The 19,979-nt window shown below is 40.6% G+C and overlaps 1 protein-coding gene across 5 annotated transcripts in view; it reads left to right on the forward strand.

The window, feature by feature from the left end:
• RSF1 (remodeling and spacing factor 1) overlaps positions 1-19,979 on the forward strand; it is a 127,293-nt gene that overhangs the window by 92,197 nt on the left and 15,117 nt on the right. For 3 of the 5 annotated variants that reach the window (XM_028158334.2, XM_028158335.2, XM_054724591.1), the window contains exons 8-13: positions 246-320; positions 4,622-4,726; positions 5,824-5,903; positions 14,895-14,949; positions 16,346-16,455; positions 19,179-19,246. In XM_028158334.2, the coding sequence (XP_028014135.2) occupies positions 246-320; positions 4,622-4,726; positions 5,824-5,903; positions 14,895-14,949; positions 16,346-16,455; positions 19,179-19,246 (493 nt within the window). The remainder of the gene's footprint in view (positions 1-245; positions 321-4,621; positions 4,727-5,823; positions 5,904-14,894; positions 14,950-16,345; positions 16,456-19,178; positions 19,247-19,979) is intronic. The other 2 variants (XM_008150009.3, XM_054724590.1) reach the window with 2 other exon arrangements.

Here is a 19,979-nt window from a genome sequence, read left to right on the forward strand (position 1 = left end):
TGCAATTCATAAGTGCTTTCTAAAGAGCCTATTGAAGAAACACTCTTGATATGCCCAATTCTATGCAACTATTCTGTTCTTTTGAATACAATTGACTTTAAAGGCAGGCTCCAACTATTAAATAGAAGGAAATGTAAAGAAAGATGCTTCCACATGGGTAGAATTGTGTGGATCAGAACGTTTTGAGATCCTCTAAAGTTTGGAAAATTCACATGAAGTGGTTCTCCAAGGCTCTTTTTTCCTAGAAAGCAGTGTGGTGTGATGGGAAAAGCATGGACCAGACAGACTTGGCAGCAGATCCTGCTTCCACCACTTATCAGGTGCTCTCTTCTCTGTATCTCAATATCTGCATTATATAAATAGGAATAATACCACATACTTCTTCTGAGGGTTGCTTTAAATGTTATGTAAAGTTGCCTAGCACATCTATTATGTGCTAGGTTAAAGTTTTTTGTGGTTTACTTGTTTTTTTTCCTTAATGTTGAACTCATATATGGAAACTAAACTAATCAGTGAAGTTTATCATATCCTAGTAGTTTCAGATGGTTCAAGTAAAAGATATAAGAGGAGAGTAGATGCTGAAATTACCCTGATAAAACCCTTCTATGCATTTTTATGATCATCAGGCTGTGATAGTTAGGTCAAGATTTTTGTGTGGAGGAAAGCCTAAAGAAGATATGAGAGAGAGAGAGAGAGAAACATTGATGTGAGAGAGACACATTGATTGGTTGCCTCCACACATGCCTCGACCAGGCCAGGGATTGAGCCTGCAACCCAGGTACATACCCTTGACTGGGAATTGAACCCATGATCCTTTGTTCTGTGGGCCTACATGCTAACCACTGAGCAAAACCAGCCTGGGCTCCTAATCCCTTTTTTTTTTTTTCCCTCAGAGAGGAAGGGAGAGGGAGAGAGAAAGAGAAACATCAATGATGAGAGAGAATCATTGATCAGCTGTGTCCTGCATGCTCCCTACTGGGGATTGAGCTCACAACCCTGGCATGTGCCCTTAACCATAATGGAACCAAGGACCCTCCAGTCCGCAGGCCGATGCTTTATCCACTGAGCCAAACCAGCTAGGGCCTAACATCTTTTTAAACTAAGAGTGCATTTTAACTGAGGTAGCCATAGATGTCAATGACAGATGGGTGTGAGGAAATGAAAAGTAAAATGAGGTGAGCAGAAATGACATGAAGGAGATAAGTTGCACCTTTCTTGGCACACACAGGATTTTTATTTAGTCAGTTATCTTAACAACTGCACTAAAAATCCCATTGCTGGTTACTGTGCCAAAAGGGAATATCACTGGAAACTGAAGATCTAAATGGCAGGTTTCCTATGCCATTTCTTTAAGGATAACCTTAAATCAAAATGCCAAGCAATTATGTGTTAAGTGGTAGGGAAATGAATCTGAATTAGAAAGACATGTCCTTGTCCTCATTGAGCTTACTGCAGAAAACCAGTAAATTTATAAATGAGTGTAGAATCCAGATGCTTCGATCAAAATACATGGATCATTGCTTGAGGCTTAAATCTTGCATAGTAATATTTATTTTAATGGGATTTTACCTTCATTGAGGAATAGAGATAATTATTGTTTTAGAGATAAATTGATTTCTAAAAATTTAATTTTGTTATTTGAAATTTAAATTATGCTTTAATGTAGAAATAATATGGTAAATGGAATCATGTGCCCAGGTTTGTTTACATATGCTTATGTAATCAAATAATCTATTAGTCATATAACTAAAGTATTGAATTCTGGGTATTGGCAGCAAATGGTGATGCGCTGTGTGAAAAAGTAGGAGGATACTTTTTCCCTTTTAAGTCACTGCATATGTGTACACATACCACCCTCCTCGCTTCACCCACCATGGTATATGCTAGCAATTTAGAAATTATTTTACTATATACTGGGTTTGAACAAGTGAATGAAGTATAGAAAATAGGAGCAAGTTTTCTCATTGTCAGAGAAAAAAGTTATAGATAAGCAAGGCTGAAGGCTAGAATAAATCCTATGGTACTGGATTAGAGCTGGAGATAGTATGAACTCATACTTATTTCAATATAGACATGTGTGCGTATGGATTGCTATACATAAATGTATTTCCTAGCTCTGTCTCTGAGAAAATTTAGAAGCAGTGATAACCATTAGCAGTGAGCACTCAGCATTCAAATCTTGGTTTCTAAATACCACTTTCCATTAAAGGAACCTGGGTTTTGGGGAGAAGTGGCTAATTCCTAGGCTTGGGCAGAGAAAATATAAGATACTAGTGACCCGTTACACGGATTCGTGCACATTGAGAGGAAATTAATTAGAAGGTGCCCGGCGGGGTGGGACTGGGTGAGACGGGCAAGACATGCCCTGGAGCTAACCTCCTGTGGTCCCTCCCCAGCCAGCTGCGCCTTGTGTGGCACCATGGCTCAAAGGGCCTCTACGGAGTGAGTGGAGTTCCTCTGGCTGGTGGGGTTCCTTGGTCTGTCCTGCGGGGATCGGGCCAAAACCGGCTCTCCCACCTCCCCCGAGGGGGCCCGGAATGCAAGAGGGCACTCTGCAAAGTTGCTGTCATACAGGGTGTGGAACACAAACGCAAGTGTGCAGTAAATCAGATTTGGGGTGACAGTGCCCCAGCAACAACATAACCCATGGCCGAAGGTGGAATTGTGCGGCCCCACGAGGAATCGGGCTCCCTCCTCTCTGGTTTTGGGGTGCGTTACCTGAGAACCGCCACTGCCAAGTCAATGCAGCTTGGCAGCTCCTGTGTTGAGCACCTGCCCCCTGGTGGTCAGTGTCATAGTGACTGATTAGACAGTTGGACACTTAGCATATTAGCCTTTTATATATATAGATAAATGTGTGGAGTATCCTATAGTGCTGGGAAGTAAGGAAGTGCTTTTAAAAAAAAAGATGCAGCCCTAGCTGGTTTGGCTCAGTGGACAGAGCGCCGGCCTGTGGACTAAGGGTCTTGGGTTCAGTTCTGGTCAAGCGCACATGCCTGGGTTGCGGGCTTGATCCCCAGTAGGGGGCGTGCAGGAAGCAGCCAATCAATGATTCTCTCTCATCATTGATGTTTCTATCTCTTTCTCCCCTTCTCCCTTCCTCTCTGAAATCAATAAAAATATATATATTTTTTAAAAAGATGCAAATGACACAGCCAACCTGGAAGAGCTCCCAGTGTGTCCATAGCTAGAACATTTGAATTTGACAAGTAGTAGTTTTATATTATAACCCAAAGAATAAAATAAATATTCATTAGTTCATCCTGATATAAATACATAATTGAATAAACGAGTAAATGTGGGGTAAGGGGCATAATTTCTTTACAGAAGAATTCCAAATAACAAATGTAGAAAGCATAAGGAAAATAGAGAACCATCATTAGAACACCACAGTAGTAATTATTGTAAGCAAGATCCACTGATAAGTACTAAAACTAGTGGGTAAAACTTGAAGGAAAAACAATATTTGCATAGCTTCAACATATTATTCATTGCTGTGAAAGTTTTACCTTCTATCGACAAATTCTTTGATAATTCCTCCCTCTAGAGAGTGGAGCTTAATTCCCCTCCCCTTGAGTATGGGCTGGACTTATCACTTCTAATGAGACTAAAGTATGGAAAGTGAAAATTAGTAACTTTAAAGTGATGAAAACCAACTACTAGAACCAAGCGATCAAGGTTAATTATCACCAGTAATAAGTCAGATTGATATCATGTATCCCCAGATATAACACAGAGAACAGGGCACTTCATCTTGGTGGGATGTGTCTCCAAAATCCATAACTTCAGTCTAATCAAGAGAAGCCATCAAACAAACCCAGGTTGAGGGGAGTCTACATAATATCTGACTAGTATTCTTCGAAGTATAAATTTTGTTGTTGAGTTAGTAATATTGTACTGATGTTGATTTCTTAGTTTTGGTAAATGTACTGTGGTTATGTAAGATGTTAACATTAGTGGAAGCTGAGTAATGAGTTTATAGGAACTCTACTATCTTTGTAACTCTTCTGTAAATCTAAAAAAATTTAAAAGTGGTAAGTTTTTTTAAGTCAAATGTTCATAAATGTAGCATTTTAAATTTTAGAGACTTGGTCATCTTAAGTCAAATAACAAAAAATATCAGTTAAGACTTCGTATTTGAACATGATGATCCTAAGTGTAGTTCCTTTCCCCTCTTCCTACAGTTCCTTTCACATTTAAATTTATATGATAAAATGAACCATGAATGATTCTTACAGATTGGTTATTGAAATGCTATTTAAAGTAGATTTTTAAATTCCTATGTATAGAAGGGTAGTTTGTGATACTTGAGCTTTATATAAACTTTTATAAAAAATTTATTGTTGCAGCTCTCATGGCACACTAGAAAAGGATTGCAACTTTAGTTCAGAAAGAACTCGCTACTTTTCACTTAATTTTATAGTTTACCATTTTCTTAGTTTTTTATTTTTTATTATTTTTAATGGCATGTTAGATCCCTAATTACCAGTGCTTTTTTATTATGCAAATAAAGAGTATAGTATATTTCTTAGTATAGTGCTAAGAAATATCTTTATTTTAACTTGAGTCACTGAATTTTCGTCATGGAGTTAGGTTGGTGTTAATATCTGGTTTATTTCAGATTCTTCTGTGCGACTCTTGTGACAGTGGCTACCACACTGCCTGCCTTCGCCCTCCTCTGATGATCATCCCCGATGGAGAATGGTTCTGCCCCCCTTGCCAACATGTATGATCCTGCACACCTCTCTTCTTCCAGTCTGTGGTTTTATAGTCAAATTAGTAATATTTCTTGACAGTTACTAAACATTTTATATCTTCAAAACAATTTGTAAATATGGTTTACCTCTTGTTTAAATTTCTGTGAAATTAGAAACTATTGTAAAGGCTACCCTTTATTATTATCTCTTAAGTCTTCCTTTAATTTTTTTTAAAAGCAATTCTCAGAAGATCTGTAATTTTTGTAAAATTATAGTCTCTTTTCCCCGCCTCCCCCCACATTTGTTAAAGGCACAAAGAGCCCCAAATTAAGATAATATACAAGCTAAGAAATAGTTTCTTCATATTATGTATCCCTTTGTGTCATCCTTTTCATTTCTGCCTGCCTCCCTTTGTCAGTAGTTTTGTAGATGGTTTCATGAATTATATATCATTATGATGGTCTATGAATAGAAATATGGATTCTATTTATCTCTTATTTTGAATCAGGTGAATTATTTCTTTAAGTTGAAGAACAGGATATTTCTGTGCACTGGGCCCAAGGGGTCCTTTCTCTCACAAGCCCAGTCTCATTTTGGTTTAAAAATGATGGGCTGCATTGCATTTTTCAGTGAAGTGGACTTCTGTGGCTTAGCATAGCTTTATCAGTTAAAATTCTTCAGTTCTGTTTTGTCCCAGTAATCATGTGGAATGGTTTTGTAAATTTTTTCTTTCTCTTTTTTAAGACTAGTGATTATTGGCACCATTATATTTCATTGCATATATAATTCTCTCCCTTAAAAATGTCTTCAGATTTAAAAAAATTTAAATCACTATTATCTATACACATTGAGCCAAATGCTGTTTTAAACATTGATTGAATGTGTTTTCTGGCAAGGCTCTAAGTTTCTCTAATATGTGTTTTACATGAGAGATACTGTGCTCATCTTTAGTTCAGTGAAGGTTGAGGGCACCACTGTATTTAATCAAACACGAGGACATTTCAGTTTTCACCCATATATGGCCCCTTATCAACTCTCAGAGCAAAACTATCCACAAGTTAACATGCAAGTGACAAATGATTGTGGAAAGGTGTTAAAATGATGTTCATCTGTTTGGCTATTTCAGAAACTACTGTGTGAGAAATTAGAAGAACAATTGCAGGATTTGGATGTTGCCTTAAAGAAGAAAGAGCGTGCTGAACGCAGGTATTGTGATATGTGTGTTAATATTTTACTTGGGAATTTGATGGCAGAATTGTTTTACAATATAGATCGATGTGTCTGTCTAAAGTGGGATTGGCAAACTATCACTTGTGGGCCACCTCTGGCCTGCTTCTTGTTTTCGTATTGCCCACTAACTAAAGATGTCTGTATTGTTTTTAAATGATTGAAAAAAAAGATCAGCCCTAACTGGTTTGGCGCAGTGGATAGAGCGTCGGCCTGCGGACTGAAGGGTTCCAGGTTCGATTCCAGTCAAGGGCATATACCTTGGTTGCGGGCACATCCCCAATAGGGGGTGTGCAGGAAACAGCTGATTGATGTTTCTCTCTCACCGATGTTTCTAGCTCTCTATCCCTTTCCCTTCCTCTCTGTAAAAAATAAATAAAATATATATTTTTAAAAAAAAGATCAAAACAACGCTCATGTCATGACATCTGAAAATTATATATTCAGATTTCATTGACCTTAAATAAATTTTTATTGGAACATTGCCATGCTCATGTGTTATATATTGTCTGTGGCTGCTTTTGTACTACAGCAGCAGAGTTTAGTAGTTGCAACACAGACCTTGTGACCCACCAAGCCTAATTTGTTATCTGTCTTTATACAGGAAAAGTTTGCCAAGCCCTGCTCTAAAATATTTATCAGAATCTTCTCTGAATAAATATTGGTCCAAGTATTGTGGGGGATATGTACCTACATATGTAGTGAGTGCAAGAAAACTGTAAGAACTAGTGTTTGATTTAGTTTCCTGTGTGTCATGTCTTTGGGTGGGCAAAATTCACACAAGTGTATTTAAATGCTGAACTGTGTCCCACTGACCAAAAAAGATGCTTCCCTCTTCAGTATGCCACTGCACCATGATCTAAAGCATTTGAGAGGCTTGTTGGAGGAGATAAAACTGGAATTGAGCCTAATCTTTAAAAGGGAGCTCAGAATCAAGACAGCATGTTTCTGTTTACATTTATTTGTTCTTTCTTTGATTAATCTGTTGCTAAACATACACTTAGACCTATTATGTACCAAACTGAAAAGAGGAATAAGACAAAGCTCCCAATTACCTGTATTCTGATATCCTCTATCAGAATACAGACATATGAGCCAGTGATACAATTAAGTAGACAAACTGAGGTCTCTTCAAAGCAATACAAGAACACTGTGAAGTGGATTTGAGTTTGAGGGGTTGGGCTTATCAGGGATGTTCTTGGAAGATAACTTGGATTATATAGGTGGGCATGCAGAGAAAGGACATTTTAGGCAAAGGGCACAAATGTGATTAAAGACAAAATATGAAAGTGAGAGTAGAAGACTTGTAGGAGATGAAGCTATAAAAGCAGATTGAGGCCAAATTGTGAACAACTTTGCATACCTGGTTATGGATTTTGAATTACAGTGGAACCTCAGTTCTTGAACTTAATTTGTTCTGGAAAGCTGTTAAAAAACCGAATCATTTTTTCCCATTAGAAATAATGTAAATTGAATTAATCCATTCCAGAGCCTCCAAATGATTCTCTGTTTTTTGTGGGTTTTTTTTAAATATATTTTTTATTGATTTCAGATAGGAAGGAAGAGAGAGATAGAAACATCAATGAGGAATCATTGATTGGCTGCTTCCTGCACGCCCCTTACTGGGGATCGAGGCCCAACCCGAGCACATGCCTTTGACCGAATCGAACCTGGGATCCTTTAGTCTGCAGGCCGACGCTCTGTTCACTGAGCCAAACCAGATAGGGCTTGTGTCTTTTTTTTATTCTTTATTGTTGAAAATATTACATATGTCCCTCTTTCCTCCCATTGCCCGCCCCGCTTGCCCCCACTTCCCCCTCCCCACCCTTCAGCACCCTATTTCTGTGTCCATGGGTTATACATATATGCATACAAGGTCTTTGGTTGATTACCTCCTACCCTCCCACCCTCCCTCTGAGATTCCGCACTCTATTCCATGCTTCCAAGTCTCTGGAGCCACTCCGTTCATCAGTTTATTTTGTTACTTAGATTCCACATAGTGCAATCATGTGATACTTGTCTTTCTCTGACTCACTTATTTCACTTAGCATGATACTCTCCATGTCCCTCCATGCTATCTCAAAGGGTAAGAGATTCTTCTTTTCTACTGCAGTATAGTATTCCATGATATAAATGTACCACAGCTTTTTTATCCACTCATCTACTGATGGGCACTTGGGGCTGTTTCCAGATCTTAGCTATTGTAAATTGTGCTGCTATGAACATAAGGGTGCATACAGCTTTTCTGACTGGTGCTTCGGGAAACTCCATACTGTTTTTTATAATGGTTGCACCAGTCTGCATTCCCACCAGCAGTGTACTAGGGTTCCCCTTTTCTCCACATCTTCACCAGCACTTGTCATTTGATGATTTGTTGATGACAGTCATTCTGACAGGTGTGAGATGGTACCTCATTGTTGTTTTGATTTGCATTCTCTGATGATCAGTGACTTTGAGCATTTTTTCATATGTCTCTTGGCCTTCTGTATGTCCTCTTTGAAGAAGTGTCTATTTAGGTCCTTTGCCCATTTTCTAATTGGGTTGTTTGTCTTCCTTTTGTTAAGTTGTATGAGTTCCTTATATATTTTGGATATTAACCCTTTATCAGTTGTATCGTTGCCAAATATGTTCTCCCATACAGTGGGCTCTCTTTTAGTTTTGTTGATGGTTTCTTTTGCTGTGCAGAAACTTTTTATTTTGATGTAGTCCTTGATTCCCTGTTTTAACCCTTCTTATATACAGTATATGTTTATTGTACTGTTTAATCTATAAATACTTTAAAAACAAAAAGGACATGAAATGTCAATGAAAATATAACAAAAGAAAAGAAATGTACAGTAAAAAATGAAACAATAATTATAAGCAGCAACAAAAGCAAAAAAAAAAAAAAAAAAATATTCACAGCACAATATCCTGAGATTTTAACAGTGGTAACCTGACTCGTATTCACACATTCTCTCCTTGCATCAGCATGAAAGGGTTGTCAGGTTCAGAAGCAAATTGTTCGAAACGGGAGTCGTTTGAGAAACGAGGTTCCACTGTATTTTCTATAGGCAGTGGGGGAGCCATCAAAAGAGGGATACTCATAACCAGATTTTTATTTCAGGAAAAATACCCTGGTAACAGTAAGAAGAAGGGATTGGAGTTGAGGCTTTTGCAGTAGAGTCTATGAGAGCCAGTGAGGCCTGAACTAGGACAGTTGTGATAATAAAGTGGAGATGTTGAAGAGAATTTTTAGAGGATTAATCATGACTTGATGCTCATTTGTACAAAGTATAAGATAATCTAAGCAATGTTTTGTGATTGGTCTTATTACTTTCACTTGTTACCACTGTAACTTTTACTTGCTGTCACATCGTTCCCCCCCTCCTTAAAATTTAGCTTGCCTAAAGATAATTTCATAATCTCACTTTACTCTGTGCAAAGGCAAACCTTAAAAATGGGTTCAGCCTCCAAATCCTGTTTTTTCTTTATTAATCAGTTTGAACTCTGTGGCTCATAATGGATGGTGCTTAGTTTAAATTGGTTGTCTAAATATTTTTTAAATTGGTTGTCTAAATATTTTTGTATTTAGAAACTGTGTAACAGTCCTGTATAAAATTATTAGAGTTATTGTGCAGAATTGTTCCTGTTTTTATTTTGGCACTGGAAAGCCACCTAAGTTGCTTAAAATTAAATCATAATTGAAAATCAGATTGTCCCTGTGCCTTAGTCTTTTGGAAATCTGTCTGTCCTGAGAAATGAGCAGTGTTTTCATGTTCTGAAGCTGATTTGACTCAGCAGTGTCAATAGCTAATAGTCTGACCCTTCAAGAGCTTGGAAGAAAATGTATTATCTCTAAAAGGCAAAACGGTCAACTACTAAGAATTAGTCTACTACTCAGATTATATCTACTTACTGTTTGGAGGCCTATGATGGTGCTGACCTATGATGATACTATACTTCTATATGTGGGAAAGGTGGTGAAACTTCTTTTATAAATACGTTTTTATTGATTTTAGAGAGGAAGGGAGAGGAGGAGAGAGAGAGAGAGAGAGAAACATCAACGATGAGAGCGAATCATTCACCGGCTGCCTCCTGCAGTGCCCCCCACTGGGGATCAAAAATGCAACCTGGGCATGTGCCCTTAACTGGAATCGAACCTGGGACTCTTCAGTCTACAGGCTGATGCTCTATCCACTGAGCCAAACCAGCTAGTATAGTGGTAAAACTTTTTTGACTATTCCCTCATACACTGAAGGCCATACTGCTGCAATTAAGAAAATACTAGTATATGTTTTTTAAGAAGTATCTTTTAATTTTAGAAATCTGTGTTAAAATGTGCCACAGCATGTGATAACACTATTGATCTAGTTCTTTTGCTTTCTCTTTTACTCTTGGTAATCTTTACTTAAATGTCATTCTTTAAGAGCACAACTGTAATTATGGCTTTAGGTTACACACTATATCCAATATGAAACTGGATCACAGAAAGGAGAGCAAAATTATTGTTACAGGGAGACCAATCTGGCACAAGGCCAGTTAACTGAATTGTTGCTAATTGTCAGTTCTCCCCAATAAACTGGTTAAACAAGGCTTTCATTATACCCCTGTTATACATGTATATGTATGAATCTTAGGGGCTCTACATAGCAAAATATATATGTTTCGAAAAGAAATAATAGATTAACTATAAATTCCAAGGGTCTTCATCTGTTTTTGACCGTGAGCATTTTTATTCTTTTTTTTTTTATTATTTTTAGCTATGTAATGATTTCTGTAATACTCATCCTAACAACTTAAAGCCTTGTTTATTCTCTGTGTCAGAGTACAAGAGCATTTTCCCCTACTCATGTATTTATTCAACATTTAACCAACATTTATTGAGCATCTACTTTATGCCAGACAATATAATCAACATGAAGTATATTATGTGGTCTCTACCTTAAAGATCTCTATATAGTATAGTGGGAAAGAAGGATGTGCCAATGAGTTATTAGTGACTAGCCAGCAACTGTCTACAGAGATGGAGCTGTGATGCTCTGTAAAATCTGGTGTTTCAGAAGTCGGTTCAACTGATTTATAAACGTCCCTTTCAGAACTTGGTGCCAGAAATTATTTGGGAATTCTCATAGTTCTATACTTACCAGTGCTTTGCTAGTAGAGAGTTGGATTTAATCAGGGTTGGAATTTTCCAGGTAATGTAACAGAGGGAAGGAGAGAAAGAGACAAGGAATTGAAAGTGTATACAAAGGGGTATTTATAATCAGGACTGTGGAGTCTAAGCCAGGTAAGGGGGAAAGTAAGGACACAGAGGGAGTGATGGACAGTAAGAAGAGGGTAGGGTCAATGGATAGAGATCCTACTGGAGTCAGGGAATTGTTGAAATTGGTGTACCAGAGGGAGTGAGCTGGAAAGTGAGCCAGTAGAGGTCAGAGAATAGGATCCCTGTGATGGAAATTTTAGATGGGGTATGGTTATAGGTAATGATGGTAAAGTCTGGGCTCAATATGATCATTGAGCAGGTGGTGAGGTGTATTGGTGGAAGATATATCTTTCTATAGATTACTGAGCAAGAGAATGTTATGATGAGAAATCATACCTACTTTGAATATCCTACTCAAGTATTTAAAGCCTTCCCAAGTTTCTCAGCTCTTCAGACAAAATCTCTTTTTCATGTTTCCATTGTCCTTGTTCATAATGGACACTAGTTAATTCTTAATATTTGTGAGAGCAAGAACTATGTCTTATTTACCTTTTGATTTCCAAGCCTAACACAAATCATGACCTAATGTGAATATGACTTTTTTTTTCAATTGAGTTAAGAAGAGAAATAATGGTTACGTGAAAGTAGAGATTTTGAGATATAAAAGATGAAACTGGTCTCAGTAAACTTGGTTAGTATAAGGACAAATGTGTCAAACATCCTATATAATAAAAGCCCAGCAACTGAAACAGCAGAATGACCAGAGACCAGAACTACCGGCCCCATGCCCCGGCTGGTCCCACCCCCAACTGGGACCCCCACCCCGATCGGGGGTGTGGTTGGCCTGCAAACCCCCCAGCAGCCCCTTCCCAGGTTGGCCTTGCCCCCTAGCGGGAACCCCCATCCCAATCAGGGGTGTGGCCGGCCTGCTGGCCCCACCCCAATCCGGGGCCCCCGCAGGCCAGCCAGTCCCCACCCGTGCACCAGGCCTTTATCCTATATAATAAAAGGGTAATATGCAAATTGACCCTAATGGCGGAACAACCGGAACGACCGCTGGACCAGCCACTATGAGGCGCACTGACCACCTCTTGGTCCCTTTCCCTGGCCTGCAGGCTCCAATCGCCTGATGGCGAATGGGGAACCGGGGTTGGGTGGCAGGGGATGTGGGCGGCGCCAGGCCAAGGTTCCCGCCCCGCCGGTTGCCCCACATAGAGGGTGACCCGTGGCGGGGGGTGGGGCTGGCAAGCGGGCGAGAACAGCCAACCTCTCGGTCCTTTCCCCCGGCCATCAGGCACCGATCACCCGATGGTGAACGGAGAACTGGGAGTGGGTGGCGGCGGGTGGTGGGGCCAGCTGTGGGCAGCCAGGGAATATGGCCCTGATTGCAGGCCAGGCCTAGGGACCGTACCTGCGCACTAATTTTGTGCACTGGGCCTCTAATATTTTATAACAGAGCGCTCAAGTTCTGACTTATCCATGAAGCCTTCCCTGTTATTTTCAACTAGTACTGTTCTTGTCTTTTGTATTTCTATTCAGTTCACCATATACTGGCATGTGTGTAAGAGCTCAGTTGTCAAAAAAAAAAAAAAAGCTCAGTTGTCCTTGGAGAATCAGTTTAACTTTGGGAGAAACTGAGAAAGCACCAGTTGGATATAGTAATTTGTTATGTAAAATTTGTTGAATTAAAATCAACAAAACTTAGTTTCTTTGAAATGAAATTATGAAGATGTCATTAGTTTTTAAAATCAACACAAAGATATCTTCATTGTAGCATCCTACAGTACACATCCATGTGGCTGCATTGCTTTTTGTCTTCTCTGTGAACAAGAAGTGAATGGTCTAGTATCATTCACTGGGACCTTGATATAATTCTCTTACATAGAATTATTTTTATACTGATAATTTATTGTTATGAGATTATAGCTGTGTCACCCATACAGTATTACTAAAAACTCTCAGCCTAGCAAAGATCTAGTTTATTCAAAGTTCGCTTTTTATCTAATAACTTCGCCAGTGAGTCACAGTATGACTCTAAACAGTTTCCTTGTCTGTTTCAGTTACAGGGTTTATTTCACTGGTATAAATCACATTTTTTAAAAATTTATTTTTACTTATGGTTGACATACAATATTATATTAATTTCAGGTATACAAGATTGTGATCCAATATTTATATACCTTACAAAATGATAAACACAAAGTCTCATAACCATCAGTCACCATACGTAGTTATTGTGATATTCTTGACTCTATTCCCTATGCTGTACATTACATCCCTTGGCTTGTTTTATAATTGAAAGCTTGTATTTTTCATCCCCTAATCCCCTTTCCACCCAACCTTCCACCCCCTTCCCTCTGTATAAGTCACTTCTAACTCCACAATTTTCATACCTTTAGGAAGTTTTATGCTTCCTACACATACCAGAACTAGAGGCCCGGTGTATGAAATTCGTGCATGGGGGCGGGGAGGTGTCCCTCAGCCCAGCCTGCACCCTCTCCAATCTGGGACCCCTCGAGGGATGTCCGACTGCCCGTTTAGGCCCGATCCTGAACTGGGATCGGGCCTAAATGGGCAGTCGGACATCCCTCTCACAATCCAGGACTGCTGGCTCCCAACTGCTCGCCTGCCTGCCTTCCTGATTTCCCCTAACCCCTTCTGCCTGCCAGCCTGATCACCCCCTAACCACTCCAATGCCAGCCTGATTGATGTCTAACTGCTGCCAGCCTGTTTGCCCCCAACTTCCCTCCTCTGCCGGCCTGGTCACCCCTAACTGCCCTCCCCTGCAGGCTTGATCGCCTACAACTGCCCTCCCTTGCAGGCCTGGTCCCTCTCAACTGCCCTCCCTTGCAGACCTGGTGCCTCCCTCCCCTGCTGGCCATCTTGTGGTGGCCATCTTGCGTCCACATGGGGGCAGGATCTTTGACCACATGGGGGCATCTATATTGTGTGTTGGAGTAATGGTCAATCTGCATATTACTCTTTTATTAGATAGGATAGAGGCCTGGTGCGTGGGTGGGGGCCAGCTGGATTGCCCTGAAGGGTGTCCCAGATCAGGGTAGGGGTTCCCTTGGGGCGTGGGGCGGCCTGAGCGAGGAGCCTGTGGTGGTTTGCAGGCTGGCCACGCCCCCTGGCGACCCAAGCGGAGTCCCTGGTATCTGGGGTTTATTTATCTTCTACAATTGAAACTTTGTAGCCTGGAGTGGAGCCAAGTCTCCTGCTCGCTCCGTGGCCGGCAGCCATTTCTTTTGGGGTTTGTGTATCTTCTATAATTGAAACTTTTTAGCCATAAGCGGAGGCCTGGGCCGGCCAGTGTGTGCGGAAAGCTTTGCTTCTTCCATTGCCGGGGGCAGCCCTAGCCTCCCGCTCTTTCTAGCTCCGTGGCTTCCGCCATTTCTGTTTGGATTTGTTTACCTTCTATAATTGAAACTTTGTAGCTTTGAGTGGAGGGTTAGGCCGGCAAGGGCAGGCAGAAAGCTTGGCTTTCTCCACTGCCTGGGAAACCCAAGCCTCCCTCCTGCTCTCTGTGGCTGTAGCCATCTTGGTTGGGTTTATTTGCATACTTGCTCTGATTGGCTGATGGGCGTGGCTTGTGGGTGTAGCAGAGTGGTGGTTAATTTGCATATCACTCTTTTATTAGGTAGATAGTTAACATATTTGTAACCTTGCCTCTGCTATTACCATAAAATCAATTTTAGTATTGTCTGTGTTAGTAATGTTTTCATAACACTGCTGTTTTTAGCAAATCTCATTTTGCTTATGTGCTTGTTTTTCACTTTTTAAAGGAAAGAACGCTTGGTGTATGTGGGTATCAGTATTGAAAACATCATTCCTCCACAAGTAAGTTTCTGGCTTATAGTATTTTTAAAGAGGAAATTGCCATAATTGTTCTAAAATGTATCCCACATTATGTAACATGAGTAGTTTCAATCTTATTAAAAATGAAAATTTAGGACCTTAAAGAATCACCCATAATCCCCCATGATTATGTACATGCAGATAGCCCCAAAATATTACATCCAAATGAAATTTATAGCTCACCCCTATGGATCTTGTTGGGTGTTGTGTTTTGTTTTGTTTTTAACCTAAATTGGTTAATTTGTTTTCAGCTTCTTTGTCTGCTGTTTCTGTAAATTATCTAAAGAATAAATAGTTCAGGGAGAGTTGGTTTTTAATTCTAGTCTTTTGTGGTTATCAGAACCTTCAATTTGTGTTCTTATAGTTTGGTTTCTTTGAAGGGATTTCACTGTTTTGCATTCATTAGCTTAATTTATAATTAAGAAGGATATCTCATGAATGAGAGTATATGTATTATGGTTTTTATTTGAAATGAAGAAATTTTCTCAGTTCCATACAGGTTCAATTCAGATTTAATTAAATCACACACTTAAATAGCCTGTCTTGGTTAGTTATTTTTTCCTTCAGTACCGTGCCCCTTTCTTCTAAATCCATTATTTCATTTTTTCAGCTTATCTAATTGTTTAAAAATTTATTGATGGAAAAACATCATGATTTAAAAAATATATATATACATATACATATTTTATTGATTTTACAGAGAGGAAGGGAGAGGGATAAGAGTTAGAAACATAGATTAACTGACTCCTACATGCCCCCCTCTGGAGATTGAGCCAGAAACCCAGGCATGTACCCTTGACCAGAGTTGAACCCGGCACCCTTCAGTCCGTGGGCCAAGGCTCTATCCATTGAGCAAAACTGGTTAGGGCATCTTTTTTTTTTTGTCTAAAGTTTTACATATGTTTCCTTTTTCCCCGATTGACCCCCCCATCATGATTATTTTTAAAAGAGGGCATTATAAACTCACAAAAACGTAAGAATTTTAATACAGAAGTGCTTTTTAAAAAAATATTCTTATTGATTTTTTTTTTTTTTTTTTTTAAGAGAGAGACATTGATGGCTGCCTCCTGCACACCCCACAGTGGGGATCAAGCCTGCAACTCTGGCATGTGCTCTGACCGGGAATCAAACCGGCACACTTGGTGCACAGGATGATGCCCAGCCAACTGAGCCACACTGGCCAGGGCCAGAAGTGTTTCTTGTGATCATCAATATTTTTTTAATCTGTACATAGTGTTGCCATGTTCATTCAGTTTTGGGGGGATCATATTTTTCAAACCTTCCACATGTGCTGCCTAGAGGGACATTAGAAGCTATTAATCCCAAGGAACTTTGTTCTGTCCTGAGTAATAAAATGTATTTATTTTCATAAACCCAGGAGCCAGATTTTTCTGAAGATCATGAAGAAAAGAAAAAAGATTCAAAAAAATCCAAAGCAAACTTGCTTGAAAGAAGATCAACAAGAACACGGAAATGTATAAGTTATAGGTATGAAATATGTGGAAATAGTTACAATGAAAGAATTTTTTTTAAATATACCTTTTTATTGATTTCAGAGCGGGAGAGATAGAAACATCAATGATGAGAGAGAATCATTGATTGGTTGCCTCTTGCACACCCACACGGGATTAAGCCTGCAACCCAAGAATGTGCCCTGACAGGGAATTGAACCGTGACCTCCTGGTCCATAGGTTGACCCTCAACCACTGAGCCACACTGGCCAGACGAAATAATTTTTTGTTGGGTTTTGTGTTTGTGTGAATCCTCACTCAATATTTTTTCCATTGAGTTTTTGAGAGAGTGGAAAGGAGGAAGAAAAACAAAAGAGAAACATTGATGTGAGAGAGACACATTGGTTACCTTCCAGCTGACCAGGGCTGGGAATTAAACCTGCAACCCAGGTACATGCCCTTACTGGGTATCGAACCTGACGCACTGTGGTGCTCAGGCCAACCCTCTAGCCATTGAGCCAGGGCAAGAATGGAATATTTCATTTTAATTAATTAAAATGTTTTAGGCAATTCACTTTATCTTTGTGCTTACCTCAGTTCTAAAATGAAAGGAGTTTTGCATATGATGAATTCTTAGGAATCATCCAGTCTTGGTCCTTTTCTTTAAGTTGAAAACAGCCCTTGTGAGATGAAGTACATTTTCATAGTTCTAAAATTCTGACTGTCTGTATATGAATTCTAGTAATCCTACCTTATAATAGAGAAACATGCAAATTGACCGCACCTCCGCTATGCCCACAGCCAATCAGAGCAAACAAGATGGCGGTTAATTTGCATATGCGGCTGCTGAGCAACCTGGGTCCAGGAAACATCCTCCAGACCCAGGCCGCTCCTAGCCTGTAGGCCTGTGCTTAGGTCCTGAGCAGCAGGGGTCCCAGAACGCCCCCTGGCCACTCAGTGCCTATGGGTGTAGGCGCCAAGCAACCTGGTGGGCGGAACATCCCCGCGTCATGACGCCGGGATGTTCCGCCCCGCCCCAGCGGCTTGCAAAGGCTCCTGCACAAAGCAGCGGTTTGGGGCCACGCCCCCAGCCAGGTGCCCAGGACCGGGGGCTGCCGCTGGCCTCTGGGGTGTGCCGAGACCCTGGCGGCCACTGCTGTGTGCTGCCCGGGTCCCTGCAAGCCCCCAGCCTGAGCGCCTGGCTGTGGGCGTGGCCCCAAACCGCTGCTTTGTGCAGGAGCCTTTGCAAGCGGTTTGGGGCCACGCCCCTAGCCAGGCGCCCAGGACCAGGGGCTGCTGCTGGCCTCCTGGGTTTGCCAAGACCCTGGCGGCCACCGCTGCGTGCTGCCCAGGGTCCCTGCAAGCCTCGAGCCTGGGGCCCATGGTGGGGCTGGCTGCTGGCCTTGGGGCGTTTGGAGAGGGGATGTTCCCGCCCCGCCCCTGAGGCTTTCCAAGCTCCAGCACCAAGTGGCAGATTGTGTCCATGCCCCCAGCCTAGCGCCCTCCACAGGGGGATGGCTGCTGGCCTCTGGGGTGTGCAGAGACCCCGGCAGCCACCATCGGGTGGCAGGGACACGCCCCTAGCCCAGTGGACACAACCCAGGGGCTGCATGAGCTGCAGAGGATACACCTTTTTAAAAAAATTTGTTATTGATTTTTTTTTTTTTTTTACAGAGAAGAGGGGAGAGGGATAGACAGTCAGAAATATCAATGAGAGAGAAACATCCATTAGCTGCCTCCTGCACACTCCCCACTGGGGATGTGCCTCCAACCAAGGTACATGCCTTTAACAGGAATCAAACCTGGGACCCTTCAGTCTGCAGGCCCACGGTCTATCCACTGAGCCAAACCATTTTGAGAGTAAATACCTTTTCTGACAACTCATTGGCTAAGCTCCCTGTAGACCACCAATTGCAGTGTTCTTGGTAATTTGGGTTATAAGAATCCAAGAAGGTAATCTAGGGTTTTCCACCACACTCTTGAAGGAAAAAATGAAGGTCCCTTGAGGGGTCCCAGATTGGAGAGACTGCAGGCTGGGCTGAGGGACAACACCCCCCGCTACCCCCCCCCCCTCCCAGCCGTGCACGAATTTGGTGCACCGGGCCTCTAGTAATAATATAACCTTCAATAACAATAATAATGTCATCTTTGAACTTAGTATTATTTCTGGACACTAATTTTGTTAACTTTGCCAAGTGATTTGTATCATTAGGGTTTTGCAAACTGGCCTGTGGGCCAAATCCTGCTCACTGCCAGTTTTTGTATAGCCAATTCCTTGGGAGTGATTTTTACAATTATAAATGGTTGAGTAAAGAACCCAAAGAAGAACATCCTATGAAAATTACATGACATTCAATCACAGTGTCCATTAATAAAGTTATTTGGGAACACAGCCACACCATTCACTTGTATTGTCTGGCTGCTTTTGTACTGAACGGCGACTTGAATAGTTACCACAGAGACTGTGTGGTCTACAAAGCATGGAATATTTTCTATCTGGCTTTTTACAAAAATATTTATTGGTGCCTGGTACAGATGATCTTTGAAAGTGAAAAACAACAATTTATGTATTAGATACTGATTTACAAAACCCAGTTTTACAAAAGAAATGGAGGCTAGTCGGAGCGAGAGGATGTAGTCCAAGTCAACACAGTCCCAAAGGGGACAAGAGCAGTTTCATATCAGGCCTTTTTCACTTCCAAGGCAGCGCTCCTGACACGCATGTGTCAGGCTGTAACGTGATTGTTGTATGTATTTTAGATTTGATGAGTTTGATGAAGCAATTGATGAAGCTATAGAAGATGATATCAAAGAGGCTGATGGAGGAGGTATGTGTTTGTTTATCATTCTCTTTCATATACTATAACCCCAGCCAATAAAATAACTAAAATGCCCTGGTTAGAGCAGTGAGCTTTTTTTTTTTCCTTCTTTCTCCCTAGTGTTTATCATGATTACTGCTGATGTTAATAGTCTGAGATTCAAAATAATCTGTGGACACAGTGTCAGTGTGTAGACTCGGATCTTACTATTTATTTTAAAAGTTTTGTTTTATGATCTGATGTAAAATGCAAATGTTCCTCAGTAGATTATAAATTTACCTGCTTCCAAATGGAAAACCCAGTTAAACTTTCCTGATTTCTTTCTATTTTTACATCAGTCCTGCTACAAAATATCAAAAATTATGATTAAAAGATTAACATGCTAAATATATTTCTTTAACCTTTTAAAATCAGTTTATTAATTTCATACTCTTTAATACATGACATTAATGTAGTATAATTTAAAGGTAATTTCATTTAAGAGCTACATAGCAAATTACCAGTGCTCTAGTGTGGAGCATTGTGGTTTCCATTTAGTTATTATGAAAACGGAGGGGTTTTGGTGGGCGCCAGGACAGATACTTCAAATTCCTTCATTATCATGTTAATTGTTCCTGTACCCACCTAGGTATGTGTCCATCATTTTACTTTTTATCCAATCCCAGGGGTTTCCCACCGTTTGACTTTAACCCACCTCCTTAATCCGTCACCAATGAATTTCATGTAGCCAACCTATGTCCCT

Source organism: Eptesicus fuscus, chromosome 13, assembly GCF_027574615.1.
Source record: "Eptesicus fuscus isolate TK198812 chromosome 13, DD_ASM_mEF_20220401, whole genome shotgun sequence".
NCBI classification, from domain to species: domain Eukaryota; kingdom Metazoa; phylum Chordata; class Mammalia; order Chiroptera; family Vespertilionidae; genus Eptesicus; species Eptesicus fuscus.